This window comes from Canis lupus, chromosome 20 (assembly GCF_011100685.1).
Source record: "Canis lupus familiaris isolate Mischka breed German Shepherd chromosome 20, alternate assembly UU_Cfam_GSD_1.0, whole genome shotgun sequence".
Lineage (NCBI taxonomy): Eukaryota > Metazoa > Chordata > Mammalia > Carnivora > Canidae > Canis > Canis lupus.
The window spans coordinates 49,448,961-49,465,692 of NC_049241.1; the positions used below are offsets into that span (position 1 = coordinate 49,448,961).

The 16,732-nt window shown below is 53.0% G+C and overlaps 1 protein-coding gene across 1 annotated transcript; it reads left to right on the plus strand.

Moving 5' to 3' along the window:
- Window positions 1-10,454: 10,454 nt before the first annotated feature.
- On the plus strand, window positions 10,455-16,732 carry LOC106560092 (translation initiation factor IF-2-like). The gene is made up of 4 exons (XM_038565379.1): window positions 10,455-10,496; window positions 13,628-14,068; window positions 14,187-14,565; window positions 15,971-16,732. Exons 1-4 carry the CDS (start codon window positions 10,455-10,457, stop codon window positions 16,339-16,341), a joined length of 1,233 nt encoding a protein of 410 aa, XP_038421307.1. The 3' UTR covers window positions 16,342-16,732.

Genomic DNA, 16,732 nt, shown 5'->3' on the forward strand with positions numbered 1-16,732 from the left:
TCGGGGTTGTGAGATCGAGCCCCACAAGCTGAGTATGGAGTCAGCTTGGGATTCTCTCTCTCCCTCTCTCTGCCCTCCCCCACCCCTCTTGCTCATTTGTGCATGCTCTCTTTTTCTAAAAAAAATAAATGAAATGAAATAAAATGAAATAAAATAAAATAAAATAAAATAGTTAATTTAGCAGCAACTGGCTGGGCTCAGCTAGTAGAGGGTCTTAAATCTTGATCTCAAGGTCATGAGTTCAAGTCCCACATTGGGTGTAGAGCTCACTTAAATAAACAAACAAGGGGCACCTGGATGGCTCAGTGGTTGAGCATCTGCCTTTGGCTCAGGCCATGACCCTGGGGTCCCGGGATCGAGTCCCGCATCAGGCTCCGTGCAATGGAGCTGGCTTCTCTCTCTGCCTATGTCTCTGCCTCTCTCTCTCTCTCTGTGTCTCATGAATAAATAAATAAAATCTTTAAAAAATATAAAAATATAAAAATAAAATAAACAAACAAATAAAGGTTAGGGCAGCCCTGGTGATGCAGCGGTTTAGCGCCGTCTGCAGCCCGGGGTGTGATCCTGGAGACCCGGGATCGAGTCCCACGTTGGGCTCCCTGCATGGAGCCTGCTTCTCCCTTTGCCTCTCTCTCTCTCTCTCTCTCTCTCTGAATAAATAAATAAATAAATCTTTTAAAAAAAACAAAAACAAAAATAAATAAAGGTTAACTTAATGTTACATGTATTTTGTTGAAAGAAAGAAAAGGAAGGAAGGGAGGGAGAGAGGGGAAGGAAAGCTCACTTGCTGCACTAGGATATACCTCCAGACCTGAAGCAGTGACAGCTGACAGCACCCAGTGAGGCCGGGACAGTGAGCAGGGGCAGGGAAAAGCCAAGGAAAGGGGAAAACACTGGGATGGTGAATGGGATGCGGTGGCTGGTGAGGTGGGATGTGGCTGTGGGGATGGCTCTGCCTGTCTGCCAACTAGGGGCAGAGCCACGACCATGTCCCCCAGCTGTGCCCACCGCCAGCCTACCCATCCCAGCGCTCAATCCCTCCCCACTTTGAAGGCCCAGGTGTCCCCTGCCCCCGAGGGATCATCCTTACCCCCCATCCCAGTGTGATTATCAGTCTCCTGTATGTCCCATAGTCGCTCCATGAGCGGATGAAGAAACATCCCAGGAAGCCCCGAGTCCCGAGGCAGGTTGCCATTTGGTTCCCAGGCCCCGTGGAGCAGAGGTTTGCAAACTTCTCAAAAAGGCCAGGCAGGAAATATTTTCTGCTTCGTGGACCAGGCAGTCACTGTTGCAATGATTCAACTCTGCCACTTGGAATAAAAGCAGCCACAGGTGACAGGTAAATGAGTAAGTGCAGCTGTGTATCAATTAAACTTTATCTGTGGACACTGAATTATTTTATTGAAATATACTTGACACGCAATATTGTGTGAATTCAAGGTGCACAACACGTTAATTTGATATATTTAAATATTGTAACATGATTGCCATTATAGCGATAATTAGCACCTGTATTGCATCACCTAATTATCATTTCTTTTTAGTAGTTGGAATAATGAAGACTTCTAATCTCTTAGCAAGTCTGGTGGTTATAATACAATATTATTGTCTATATTCACTGTACTGTGCATTCATTCTCTGGGACTTAGTTTCTTTTCCTTGCCAGGTTGTACCCTTAAACAACATCTGTCCTGTCCCTCCAGCTCCCTTGGACACCGAAATTGGAATTGCATATAATTTTCACATCGTGGTTTTTTTTCCCCAACCATTTAAAAATGAAAAGGCCATTCTCAACTTGCAGGCTGTGCAGAAACGGGCAGCAGGCTGCATTTAGCAAAGCAAGGCTGTGGATGGTTCCAACACTACCTCTCGCCCCACATCGGTTCTTTCTAATATCGTATCAGGGAGTCTGGAAGGATGACCCAGGTTTTTAAAAATAAGTAATTATTCAGGACGCCCAGGTGGCTCAGTGGTTGAGCATCTGCCTCCGGCTCAGGGCGTCATCCCAGGGTCCCGAGATCGAGTCCCACATCGGGCTCCCTTCATGGAGCCTGCTTCTCCCTCTGCCTATGTCTCTGCCTCTCTCTCTGTGTTTCTCATGGATAAATAAATAAAAATATTTGTAAATGTTATTATAAGGATAATACAAGCACACATTGTAATAAGCAAAAGGTCATGTGGTACAGCGTCCCACCACGCCTCCTTCTCGCTCCCATCCTGCACCTGTAGCTTCATGGTGAGTTCCCTATGATCAGTTTGGGCAGCCCAGGTGGCTCAGGGGTTTAGTGCCGCCTTTGGCCCAGGGCATGATCCTGGAGTCCCAGGATCGAGTCCCACATCGGGCTCCCCACAGGGAGCCTGCTTCTCCCTCTGCCTGTGTCTCTGCCTCTCTCTGTGGGTCTCTCATGAGTAAATAAATAAAATCTTAAAAAAAAAAAAAAAAAAAAGGACGAGCAAATTCAGGCATGGGTTACAGATGGTCCTGCCCGAGTTGCAGACGCCACCTGAAAGCAGGGCAGCTGCGGCACCACATCCCCTCCCGGGACACCCTGGAAGGACACCCTGGACGGGTGGTCGTGAAAGGAAACCCTCCCCGTGGGCAAACACCCAGCAGTGCACCTGGCTTGGCTGCTCATTTTAGCTGGCAGGAGAAACGGCCGCTGTGCCATCCCATGCGGATTCGTGGGCTGTGGCCAGTGGTTTGGCTGGGTGGTCAGTGACTTGAAAGAGAAGGGATAGGAAGATTGGTGACGGGGAAGCCTGGGAAGGAGGTGTGTGAACAGACTTCTCTCTGAACAGGCAAAGAGAGTGAAGGTGTTTGTGTCCCGAGCGAATGCGCACCGCTGTGGTCTAAATGATTATGTCCCCCGCCCCCAGATCTGCCCCCAGATCCATCCGTTGAAATCCTAACCCCATGGGGCCCCAGTGGCTCAGTCAGTTAAGCGTCTGCTTTGACTAAGGCCATGATCTTGGGGTTCTGGGATGGAGCCCTGTGTTGGGCTCCTTGCTCAGCAGAGAGTCTGCCTCTCCTCCTTCTGCCAGCCCCCCACTCTCTCTGTCAAATAAATAAGTAATCTTAATTTTTTTTTTAAAAAAAGAGGGGGATCCCTGGGTGGCGCAGCGGTTTGGCGCCTGCCTTTGGCCCAGGGCGCGATCCTGGAGACCCGGGATTGAATCCCACGTCGGGCTCCCGGTGCATGGAGCCTGCTTCTCCCTCTGCCTGTGTCTCTGCCTCTCTCTCTCTCTCTGTGTGTGACTATCATAAATAAATGGAAAAAAAAATTAAGAAAAGAAAAGAAAAGGGATCCCTGGGTGGCGCAGCAGTTTGGCGCCTGCCTTTGGCCCGGGGCGCGATCCTGGGGACCTGGGATCGAGTCCCACGTCGGGCTCCCAGTGCATGGAGCCTGCTTCTCCCTCTGCCTGTGTCTCTGCCTCTCTCTCTCTCACTGTGACTATCATAAATAAATTTAAAAAAAAATTTTTTTTAAAGAAAAGAAAGAAATCTTAACCCCCAAAGTAATGGTCCTGGGAGGCAGGAACTTGGGGAGGTGCTGAGATCATTGGAGCCTCCGTAGACAGGATTAGTGCACTTATAAAAAGACCAGAAAAAAAAAAAAAAAAAAAAAGACCAGAGAGGGAATCCCTGGGTGGCTCAGGGGTTTAGCGCCTGCCTTCGGCCCAGGGCGTGATCCTGGAGACCCGGGATTGAGTCCCACGTTGGGCTCCCTGCATGGAGCCTGCTTCTCCCTCTGCCTGTGTCTCTGCCTCTCTCTCTTTCATGAATAAATAAATCCTTTAAAAAAAAGAAAATTATGGAGAGCAAGGACAAATATTAAAAATAAATAAATAAATAAATAAATAGCCCTAGAGAGCGCTCCCTCTTCCTTCTGCCCCTGAGAACACAACAAAAAAATTTGGTCTATGAACCAGGATGCAGGCTGTCTCGGCCAGCGCCCTGATCTTAGGCTTCCAGCCTCCAGAATGGTGAGAAATAAATGTCTGTTGTTCACAAGCCACCCAGCCTACAGCATTTTTGTTACAGCAGCCCGATCGGACTGACATTCACCAAAGGATGACCTGGGCACAGGAGGATTCTTTTAATAACCAAGTGAATAGGGTGACCTCTTCCGTGGATACCAGCAGGCCTCCTTTCACAGATACCCTTGTCATCATTCCATGGGCCTATGATCAAAGTGGCCCCTGAGCCTGTCTCCCCTCCTGCCCGGGTGACCCCTGCTAGCCACCTGGTCTAGTGGTGGCTCTGCTCTCCCCACCATCCTGAAACTTCTGTTTCTGAGCAGCTCCAAGGGGAGGCACCCTCCCCACCGCCTGAAGGCCAGCTCCACCCCTGCACACAGGGCTGCGGGGAGGGAAGCCTCATGCCCCTGTAGGAGCAGGGGTTAGCACTGGGCAGGTTTCTCCCCTTCACTCCCGCACTGCACTGCCTCCCACCACACACACACACACACACACACACACACACACACACACGGCTGTAAATACTTTTATTTGAAGCCAGAGCAGAAGCATGAAACACAGCGTGCTGACTTGCTTTTGTTTTTTTTAATTGAGATGAAATTCGCGGAACGTAGCATCAACCCTTAACCATCTTAGAGTGTGTGATTCGGCAGCATTTAGTACACTCACACTGTTGGGCAACCACTACCACTATCTAGTTCCAGAATATTTCCATCAGCCCCAAAGGAGAACTTATAGCCATTAAGCAGTCACTCTCCGTGCCTCCTCCCCAGCCCCTGGCAACCACGAATCCTTTTGTCCCTGGCCACTGGCCTGTTCTGAATAGTTCAGGCAAATGAAGTTATAATACATGGCCTCTGGTGACTGGTTTCTTTCACTGAACATTAATGCTTCAAGGCTCATGTCAGAGCACACATCAGAGCTTCATTCCTTTTTATGGCCAAATAATATTCCATAGTATGGATGGACCACATTGTTGATCCATTCGCTCATTTTTTGGGGGGTGGGCGCCTGGGTAGCTCAGTTGGTTGAGCATCTGCCTTTGGCTCTGGTCATGATCCTGGGGTCCCAGGATCAAGCCCCGCATCAAACTCCCTGCTCAGTGGGGAGCCTGCTTGTCCTTCTGTTCCCCCACTGTGCTCTCCTTCTGTCAAATAAATACTTAATTTTTTAAAAATTTTATTTATTTATTGAGAGAGAGTGCACACACAAGTAGGGGGAGGGGCAGAGGGAGAGAGAGAGAATCTCAACCAGACTCCATGCTGAGGGCAGAGCTAACACAGGGCTCAGTCCCATACCCTCAGATCATGACCTCAGTTGAGATCAAGAGTCACAGGCTTAACGGACTGAGCCACTCAGGTGCCCTAGATTTGATTTTTAAGTAATCTCTACACTCAATGTGGGGCTTGACTCAACCCTGAGATCAAGAGTTGCATGCCCCACCGACAGAGCCAGTCAGGCACCCTCCATCCATTCACTGATGGGCCTCTTGACAACTGTGATTCATGCTACAACAAACACGGGCATAGAGGGATTTGTCTGAATAACGGTTTTGAATTCCTTAGGGTCTGGTGACTTGAGTTTTTACTTAACAGTAGAGCTAGGACACTGCGATGGCAGGCCAGCTCTGCACCCAGTTCTTCACGGAGTGCACAACAAGCTCAGCAAATGAAATAAATGAATGAATCAAGCAATTGATGAATCAATGTTTAGGTGGAGCTTTCCTCTTTCCTCAGCAGCATAGCAGTTTTTGTGGACAGAGAGGCTGTCTGGCTAAGGTGAGAACCTCAAGTGCATCAGCTGGAGGGCTCGGGGGGCGGGGCGGGGGATTCGAAGTCAGGGGAGCCCAGCAAAACACAGGGAGGGACATCGACTCCTTCTTCCTGAACTCTGGGGACCCTAGTGCCTTTCTGGAAAGCTCCCTAATTTTAAGTCCAGCTCTAAGGGGACGGAGGAACAGGGTGCTAGTTCTCCCAAGACAACCCAGAGGGTGAGGCCAGCCCATAGGGTGAAGGCAGCATCACCAGCCAGGCTGAGGCCGCCTGTGCAATGGCCATGGGCTCCGGCCCATGGGGAGGGAGGGAGTGCCGAGGAAACAGAGGCACAGGAACCAGGACGGGACAAACCCTTCGACAAACAAAACGCCTGGCCCTGCATCTGGCCTGCCAGCCCAGTGTGACTAGGAGGAGGCTGGCAGGTCACCTCAGTCTCTGTCACTGGCCAGGGACAGCCTCCTTCCTCTCCCTACCCCATCTGCCACCTTCCAAATCCCCAGGTCAACCTGCCCTGAGATGCTGCCCTGAACCCTCAGACATGTCACTCAGGCACGAGCACACTCAGAGGCCACACACGCCAGCACCCTTCTGAGCCAGCAGCCACTGGGGGCCAGGCCTCTACTAGGGGAGAGACACAGGGGTCCCTGAAGACCCCCATGTACTCCCAGGGCTGCCCGGGAGAAACTAGCCGGGAGGGACCAGATGAGGGGTCTTTGTAACAAACACAGGCCACCTCGCCGCCTGGCCTGGGATGGGGAGCAGAGCATTCAAATGTACCCCCAGGGCAGCCCGGGTGGCTCAGCAGTTTAGCGACACCTTTGGCTTAGGGTGTGTGATCCTGGAGACCCAGGATCAAGTCTCACATCGGGCTCCCTGAATGGAGCCTGCTTCTCCCTCTGCTTGTGTCTCTGTCTCTGTCTCTCTCTGTCTGTCTGTCTCTGTCTCTCATGAATAAATAATAAATAAATAAAATATTAAAAAATAGACATTCAAATGTACCCCCAGTGACAGGCTCTCTGACCACCTCCCTCCGCTAGCCACCACTCTCCTTCTCCCATAACCCTATTATGCTTCTTCACAGTGTTTATCTCACTTGGCTTACAGTGCCCGAGACTATTAGACACTGCCTGTGCCCTCACCCCAATAGAAAACAAGGTCTCCAAGAATGGGGGTCTGCCCATACCTGTCCAGTCCAGGGACTGGCAACTGCTGTAAAGGGCCAGGTAGGAAATAGGTCTGGCTTTGTGGGTCTTTCTTACAACAAGTGCATTCAGCTGCTAGAGGACAGAAGCAGCCAGACCCCACCTCACACCCATCAGGATGGCTACTATCTGAAAACCCCAAACAGGTGTTGGTGGGATGTGGAAAAATCGGAGCCCTTGTGCACTGTCGGAAAACCAGTATGCCGGGGCCTCCAAAAATTAAAAAATAGAATTACTGGGATGTCTGGGTGGCATAGTCAGTTGAGCTTCTGTCTTCGGCTTGGGTCATGATCCCAGGGTCCTGGGATGGAGTCCCACATTGAGCTCCCCGCTTAGTGGGGAGTCTGCTTCTCCCTCTTCTCTGCCTCTTCCACAGCTTGTGTGTTGGCACTCTCTCTCTCTCTCAAATAAATAAGATCTTTAAAAAAAAGAGAGAGGGATCCCTGGGTGGCGCAGCGGTTTGGCGCCTGCCTTTGGCCCAGGGCACGATCCTGGAGACCTGGGATCAAATCCCACATCGGGCTCCTGGTGCATGGAGCCTGCTTCTCCCTCTGCCTGTGTCTCTGCCTCTCTCTCTCTGTGTGACTATCATAAATAAATAAAAATTAAAAAAACAAAAACAAAAACAAAAACAAAAAAATACTACTGATCTGTACACTTAAAAATGGTTAAAATGGGGGGGCTCCTGGGTGGCTTAGTCAGTTGGGCATCTGCTTTCAGCTCAGGTCATGATCCCAGGATCCCGGGATCCTGGGATCAAGCTCTATGTCGGGGTTCCTGCTGGGGAGACTCTGCTTCTCCCTCTGCCTGCCACTCCCCCAGCTTGTGCACTCTCTTTCTGTCAAATAAAATAAAATATTTTAGGGGTGCCTGGGTGGCTCTGTGGTTGAGCATCTGCCTTCTGCTCAGGTCATGATTCCAGGGTCCTGGGATCGAGTCCCACATCGGGCTCCCTGTAGGAAGCCTGCTTCTCCCTCTGCCTATGTCTCTGCCTCATGTGTGTGTGTGTGTGTGTGTGTGTCTCATGAATAAATAAATAAAATATTTAAAGTAATATAAAATCTTTTTAAAAATGATTAAGATGGGGATCCCTGGGTGGCGCAGCGGTTTAGCGCCTGCCTTTGGCCCAGTGCGCGATCCTGGAGACCCAGGATCGAGTCCCATGTCGGGCTCCCGGTGCATGGAGCCTGCTTCTCCCTCTGCCTATGTCTCTGCCTCTCTCTCTCTCTGTGTGTGTGACTATCATAAATTTAAAAAATAAATAAATAAAATAAAATAAAAAATGGTTAAGATGGTAAAATTTGTATGTATATTTTAACTCAATTTTTAAAAAAAAATCCATAGACAATGTGGACATAAATGGGCATGACTGTATACACATAAGTCATGCCTGCTTAAACTTAATTTCATATGATTTTTATGTTCCATGGAATATTTTTTTTCTTTCATTTTCATCTGTTTAATACTGTAAAAACCATTCTGAAGCTGAGGGTCATGCAGAGGATAAGGGACTATGGCCGGCAGGCTGTGGCTGGGAGATCCTGGTCCAGTGTGCTTGCTCTCCTACACGTCGTACCTCTGGACAGGCTAGGCCACGGGCAGAGCTGCTCCACGGATACCCGGATGCAGGCATCCAAATGGCAACAGCATGCCAGTCTTGGCAGCCAGCTGGCCAGCAGGCAGACCCTGGTACCTTTACTTCTTTCCTGAGCAACCTCAGGAAAGTCAATTAACCTCTCTGAGCCTCAAGGATTTTCAGCTGTAAATGATCTTGTCTGGCACTGTGCAGGGCAAGCCTGCTCTTCTAGAGCCTCCTCTGGTTCCTCCCACTCTTTCTCTTTTCTCCCCCTGGGAAACTGGGAAGCTCTGTCTTTAAGAAAGAGAAGAGGGCAGGGAACACCTGGGTGGCTCAGCAGTTGAGTATCTGCCTTTGGCTCAGGGTGTGTTTCTGGAGACCCAGGATGGAGTCCCACATCGGGCTCCCTGCAGGGAGCCTGCTTCTCCCTCTGCCTAGGACTCTGCCTTTGTCTCTCATGAATAAATAAAATGTAAAAAAAGAGAAGGAAGGAAGGAAGGAAGGAAGGAAGGAAGGAAGGAAGGAAGGAAGGAAGGAAGGAAAGAAAGAAAAGAAAAGAAAGAGAGAGAAAGAGAAAGCAAAGAACGCCCGAAAAAACTCAACCTCCACGACCCGACAATACCCTCCCCAGAACAACCAAATCCGAACGCCACTCCCGAAAAGACACCAAAAAGCAAAAGAAAAGAAAAGAAAAGAAAAGAAGAAAAGAAAAGAAAAGAAAAGAAAGAGAAAGAAAGAGGGCAGCCCGGGTGGCTCAGCAGTTTAGCGTCTCTGTCTTCATCCCAGGGCCTGACCCTGGAGACCCGGGCCTGATCCTGGCGACCCAGGATCAAGTCCCATGTCGGGCTCCCTGCATGGAACCTACTTCTCCCTCTGCCTGTGTCTCTGCCTGCCTGTGTGTGTGTGTGTGTGTGTGTGTGTGTCATGAATAAATAAAATCTTTAAAAAAGAGAGAGAGAGAGAGAGAGAAGATAGAAGCCTCCTGCACTGGCTCAGGGCCGGGGCCTCACTCCTCGGGCGCCCACCCCCAGCCCAGGCCAGGCCAGGCCAACGCTGAGGTCTGCTCTCTACCATGCACACTCTCTCGTCCAGGCCTAAATATATTCCAACCTCAGAGATATTTCCACGCCCCACGGCCCCACGTTCATTTCTGCCTTTCTGCCCTAGCATGATGTGGAGAACAAAACTCCAGCTGGGAGGTTGAGGGGCACACAGGGAGAGGAAGAGGAGGGGGGAGAGAGCCAGTGTGACTAGTCTGAGATGTGGCCTCAAGGGTCCTGGTCGTGATGGGGATGCTGGGAAAGCGGAGAAGGAGGGGGATCCCCCCACCCTGCAAGGCGCTTCTCCCAGCAGTTCTGTGAGTCACCATGCCGGCATTCCTGGCATGCAGCCAGGGCTGGGTGGGCCATCAGGGTGGCAGGCAGGAGGGCGGGGAGACCTACTTTAGCCTCTGGTTTCTCCTCCGCACCCACAAGGGCCTTGGGTCTCAGAGCACACACCCCGGCACCCACTCAGTAAATCCAGAGGCCAGGTCGGGGCTCCCCACGCCCTCTGAGTCCTGGGCAGCTGCCGCCGCCACCGCCCACCCCTGGGAACCAGGAAGGAAGGGCTGCCTGTCTCCACCCACCTGGGCACTGGTGGATGCTCAAGCCACCACCACTTGGGCAAGTCCAGCCACCAGGGGCTAGGAGCTGGCACCCCTCCCTCCGGAGAGGGATGTGGCCTAGAAAGGTGACCCTGCTGACCTGCCCCAACATGCCAGGACCTGCCAATCACCTCCATCTCCAGGACTCAAGCCAAGGCCGCAGTCTATACTCTATACCATACTTGGGAAAAGACACACCACACACACACACTCACACACACACACACACACAGAGTGATGCTTTGCAGAGGGACATGTGTGGAGAGGCAGGGCGGTGGATGGCGGTGGTGAGCCTACTCCTCACCCACTCCACCCCAACGGTCAGCCACACCTATATTTTTTATTGCTACCACTGCTGGTACCTGGCGGGGGGTGGGGGGGTGGGGGGGGAGGCCAATACTGACGCCCAACATCCGCTGATGCACAAGGCAGCCCCACCACAGGGAACCATCCAGCTGTAAAAGTCAAGAAACACTGCCAAATGCCTGGGTTCACATCCAGGCTATGGTACTTTTTAGCTATAAAGACTGTAAATAGTAGGAAAGTTATCTCCCCACATGGAGCCTCAGTTTCCTCAATGTGAAATGAGGAGAAGGCCATAATAACTCACGTGGTGAAGACTCCATGAGTGAAGTACTTGAACTAATAAGCACTGGTTTCTATGATCACTGTCATTCTTTTTTTTTTTTTTTAAGTAATCTCTATGTCCAACGTGGCATTCAAACTCATGACCCTGAGCTTAAGAGTTGTGTGCCCTACAGACAGAGCCAGCCAGGCACCCCTGTTGTCATTCTTAAGACCTTAGGCTCCAGGTCCCATAAACTAGAATTCAAATCGGACACTTGTCATGGGGCCCCTGGCATTGTGAGTTCAAGCCCTATGCTGTGTAGAGCTTACTTTATTTTTTTTATGATTTTATTTATTTATTTAACAGAAAGAGAGAGAGAACACAAGCAGGGGGCACAGCAGAGGGAGAGGAAGAAGCAGGCTCCCCGCTGAGCAGGGAGCCCAATGCTGGGGCTCGATCCCAGGACCTCAGGATCAAGACCTGAGCTGAAGGCAGACGCTTAACAGACTGAGCCATCCAGGTGCCCTGAGTGTGAAGCTTACTTTAAAAACAAAACCAGAAAACAAAAACCTGACACTATGAGCTGAATTTGGACAAGTGCTGTTGTTGCCTGACTCAGGAGTCACCAGGGGAAAAGATGAGCCACCGGGCACAGAGCCTCGACGCATGCTGAGGACAGAGGGGTGCTGAGGAAACTTGCTGAGCTCAAAGTGCCTGAGCCCGGAAGGGGCATTAGGGGACACAAGACCATCTGGCTTCTGGGTTCCGTGGATGCCATGGCAACGGAACAGGATGGGCTCAGGTGCAAGAGAGCTGAGGAGAAGGTTTCAGGGAGGATTCACGCTGGCCACAAGCACCAAGCGGGAAGCATATGGCTCTGTGCGTGCGTGAGGCCTGGCCAACCCTGGAGTGTGGCTGGCAGGAGCATTCTGAGGAACTTCCCCGCCCCCTCCCAGCTTTCTAGAATGTAAAGACCAGCTGCAAGGAGAGGGGGAAGTCACTGACAGGAGGGAACAGGCACACAAGGCCAATCCAGGACAATCAGGGGCAGAGAATGCTCAGGAGCCGTGTGTGTGTGTGTGTGTGTGTGTGTGTGTGTGTGTGTGTTTGTGTGTGTACAGGGGTGTGTGTCTGTGTATATGGAAGCCACAGAGCCTAGACTGAATTCCTGGTTTGAGGAGACTGAGCCCACTCTCCCCCTCTGACCAGAAACCCAGGTCCAAGCTTGAGACAGGGCCCTGGGGATGGATCCTGGCTCCGGCCTTCCCAGCCTGACAGTGGAACTGCTGGGAGCGTGGACCGCCTGAGAGCCCGGAGAAAGCGGGACAAGCCCGAGGAGAAAGGAAGGAGGCACAGACAAATAGGATGAGGCCCAGGCTGCACTGGAAGACACAGAAGAGGCCGCTGATGCACACGGCGTCCCTCAGGGCCCTCCCTTGCCAAGGGCAGCCTCGTCTCACAGCAGCCACAGAAGCAAAGCAAAGCAAAGCAGTGAGAGGAGAAGCCCCCGGGCTGAAAGGAGAGCTCTGCTGGTCCCTGCGAAGGCCCCTTCTCGCAGCCCGTTTCTCAGCTGGCCTCAGAACCGGCTTCACACCCACCCCACTCAGAAAAGAAGGCCTTGTCCAAAGGACAGGAGACCACTGCGAAAATTCCAGGATCTGCTGCTAAGGCAGTGTCCGTGGGGAGTTCGAGGGTGGCTGGAGGCTACATGGAACTCAGTGCTGCAGACTCCAGCCGCCACCCCCATGTGGAGCCTGAGAGGGAAAGGGTCTCAAGGCACCACCCACCCTCACCCCAGGAGCCCAGAGCTGCAGCCTGCAGGGACCCAGCAGTGAGTAATTGCAGGCTTGCTTTGCCTTCCTGGTGGCCAGCAGCCAGGACAAGGTTCATTCCGGAAGGGCGGGCCACAGATGGGAGAGAAGGAGGGGGGGTAAGGGGGCCTCAGGTGGAGGCTGGTTGGCGGTAGGCTGGCCTGGGGCCCAAACCCCAGAGCAGCCCCAACCCCAGCTGCTAGGCCTCCAGCAGGCCCTCCCCCGCCTGCCCTCCGGTCTGAAAGGCAAAAGCAGTGAGCCACTTCCTGTTCCAGACACCAGCAAGGGGGCCTTTCCAGTCTAGAAGTTTGGTTTTGCTCAGTAAATATTGATTATCAAAAACAACAGGAAAAAAAACCTAAAAAACAAAATACGGCCCCCCCCCCAAAAAAAAAACCCAAAACCTACTTTGTCCTCCTCAAGTCCTCGGGTTGAGCGTGTACATATTTGCCCTTGGGAAGGTTCTCGCTGTCCAAAGGGGGAGAAAAGGTGGTACAAAGTCACCTAGCAAGTGGCCCTTAAAAACTAAAGAGGGCATTTGGTGGGCAAACCTGGTGGGCCCTCTGCTGAGGATGGAAGGAGAGAGAAAAAGGCTGCCCGGGGTGGCAGTGAGATGTGGGGTACGTGACTCTCACACCCCTGGGTTCTCTTTCCTTATCGGTGAACGGAAGATAAGCTGCTGGATATACACAAGCAACAGTCCAGTGGTGTGGACAAGCTACCTAACCCCTGCCCACCCCCACCTCAATCCAGGAGAGAAAGAAAAACAATGGACTTTGTTTTACTAGACACACATTTGCTCCGTGCCTCAATTCTCTTATCTGTAAAATGGAACCAGGGAAAGTGTCTAATTCTGACCTAGGCTTGTAGCGAGGAGTAAGTGAATATGGGAGAGGAGCCAAGCACAGTACCTGGCTGGTGGGAGGCATCTATGTATGTAGTCTCTTCTTAAAACAGGGCATGTTATCTGGTCTGTAACTACCCAAAAGCCTCCAGGGCCGGATGCTGAGTCTCGAGGGGCCCTCAGAGGCTCATGGAGGTTCACAGAATCCCTTGAGGGGGAGCTTCTCAGGCTAGCTCTGTAAACAGTAGGGACTTTGCACGAATCCTCCAATTAACAGAGCAGCTAATTCCCCAGCGTGGCTTCCTAGGGCTCCAAGGGACAGCAAAAGGTTTCCAAGACCCCCAGCTCAGGTCGTTCTGGGCGGTGCTCCTCTCAGGCTCATGGGAGAACTTGCCAAACAGGGAAACTGAGGCCCAGACCACCCAAGGACTCGCTCAGGGGGTGTGGCCTCCAGCTAATCTGGCAGGAAACATAACTAATCCAGCAAACATAGCTGGATCTTGGATTCACCTGGGTCCCTCAGGCCAGCCAAGCCCACCCCCAGAGATCCTGGGAGGCCTCACTGCTGAGCGTGGATTCTCCCAAAGGAGGCCTCTCCCTGTCCCCAGGCTGTACAGCCCCTCAGCTCAGCAGAAAGCAAAGAACCAGACTGCGAGTCCATCGAGGAAGGTAAGGTCTGCATTCAGCTCACGGTTTCTGATCACTTTTGAAAACAAAACCCACCACAGGAGAAAAAGAGTTGCACGTCTGCTTACTTTGCCAATCCCCTCTCTGTCCCCCTGCACAGTCCAGGCCTCTGAGATGCTCCCCGAAGCTGCAACCCTGCAACCCGAGGGAAGGGTTAACAGGAAGCGCCTGGCGTCCTGCGGCTACAGAAGCCCATTGTTCTCAGCCAGTCCCCTCCCCCTCATCCAGGAAGACCCTCTGGGGAGCCCCTTCAAAAGGGCCTGACCGGTGTCTCCAGGCTGCTGGCCAGCCTGTCGGGGAGAGTGAGCACAGGAAAAGGAAGCCCGCCGGGCGCGGGCTGGGGCACAGCTGTCACCGCCGCCTCGTCTCAGGGGGTTTCCGAGGAAGGGGGGTGCTCAGCCTTGCCCGCCCCTGGGTGGGGGCAGCCCTCCTTGCAGTCCCCATCTGGAAGCCAGAAAACTTTGATCTGGAGCCTTTAGGTACAACTTAAGCTCTTGCCTTCCCCCCTCCCTCCACGCCACCACCCCACCCCCGTCTCTGGTTCAGAAAGTTTCACACCCCACCCCTCCTCCTTCTGATTTCAGATCTTCTCTTCTCCAGGTCCTAACTGTCAGCTTTTTCCGATTAGCAGACTCTGGTGGGGGAGGGGGGGAGAGTGTGCTTTGGTGGGGCGTCAGGGCTTGAGGGGCGCAGGGAGGAGGGGAGCTGTTAGCAATTCCCCGGGAGACCCTGGGGCGGGCAGGGCGAGGGCGAGCAGCTGGCCACCAGATGTGGGTGGACCGGCTGAGGAGGAAATTAATTGGTGCCAGTCGGTGGCAGGGGGGGAAGGCAGGTCCCCAGGGGGCCAGGGGAGCCGCCTAGGTGCAGGAAGGAGCTGAGGGGTTACGGGGGTGGGGGGAGGGGGAGCAGGGGAGGCAGTGAATGTTGGGATCATTTTCTTAACCCAGAGTCAACAATGTGCTGCGGCCCCGCACGTTTGAAGGCTGGAGAAATAAAAAGGGGGCGGAGTGGGGGCTGCCCAGGGATATTTCTGCTGAAAAGGGCTGCGTTAAAAAGGGTCAGGCAGGGGGACGCCTGGGTGGCTCAGTGGTTGAGCGTCTGCCTTTGACTCAGGTCGTGATCCCGGGGTCTTGGGATCGGGGCCTGCATTGGGCTCCCCGCAGGGAGCCTGCTTCTCTGTCTGCAGATGTCTCTGCCTCTCTGTCTCTCACGAATAAACAAAATCTTTAAAAAAAAAAAAGGTCAGACAGGGAGGTGGGCGTGGGCATGGGCGTGGGCGTGGGCAGGTCTCAAGCCCGGACAAGTAGGTGGAGGGCCTCAGGCCTTGGGCTCGGCTCACCTGGACACAAACGTGGGGAGACCCAAACTCCCCTTAACACAGCAGTGGGCGGAACTTAGCCCTAGGCTGAGCCTCAGGAAACACAGAGGAACCCTAGTGAGAGCAACTCTGGGCGCAGGTGGGGAAGGTGTGGATCTGAGCTCCTCCGGGCACACGGGGGTTCCAGCAGCCCCCACGACCACGGTGAACGGCGTGGGCCCCAAACTCTGGCAATCCCCATTTCCCCTTCGACTTTTTCCGCGATTTACCTGATTGCGAGCGGGCCCGCGGCCTCCGCCTTCCGGCGCGGGCCCCCCAAGTCCCTCCCCCGCACCCCCGGGGAGAGCTCGGGGGTGGGGGGCCACGTGCGCAGGGCCGGGGCGGGATCCAGAAGGGACCAGTTTGGGGGCGAGGGGCGTGGCCCGGGCTGCACGCGACCCTGGGAGTTCTTGGAAGTCACTCGGTGCCGCGCGCAGGGGTGGGGCGCGGAGGAGAGCGCGAGGCTCGTGGGTCCCGCCCCCGCCCGCGATTGACACCCAGACGGCTCCGCCCCGCGCGGCGGCTAGTTACAGACCCCGAGCGCCTGGCCCCGGACTCAAATTTCCTCGCGAAGATCAAGTCCCGTCCTCGCCCCGCCTGGCCAAGAGCTGCGTCTCCACCGTCTCGGACGCGCGGACCTCGCCCAGGTTCCCGGAACCCGGCAAACCGGTCTGGGTGCTGCTTCTGGGGCCCTGCCCTTTCCCAGCGGGGCGCCGGTCCGGCACAGCGGAGAGGGGAGGGGATCTCCGGACGGCGGGCACGGCGAGAGCTGGCTCTGCTTGCTCTCCGGCAGGGCGATCCTCTCTGGCCTCAGTTTCCCGATCCGTCAAAAGTGGATCAAAGAAGCGATCTCAAAGGAGAGTTGCAAATGCATCATCCATTCACAAAAACCACTTAGCAGAGCACCTGCTGGACTCGTTTCTGCCCTCGCATGGAGGCCATAGGCTAGAAGAGACAACCCCAGAAACAAATGTAAAACTGCAACTGTGCTACTATTAAAAGAAAAATAAAATTTTTTTAAGTACGTCTTGATCGGAGTGTCAGTAAACAGAGGCCCAAAATGGGGAACATTTGTAGCTTTGTCTCTCTTCTAGAAGCAGAATTTTCCTAACTCCGAAACAGTGAGCAAAGTGACTTAGCGCTGATATTTAAATATGACAATGAATCTCTCCATTTCTCTTTTTAGATTTCAGTCTTCACCTAGTCATAGGCCTCTTGCTATGGTAATAATGTGTCTCTAACTCTTGATAATCTCCCTTCCTAATTAATAAAGCTGTGAGGACCCTCAT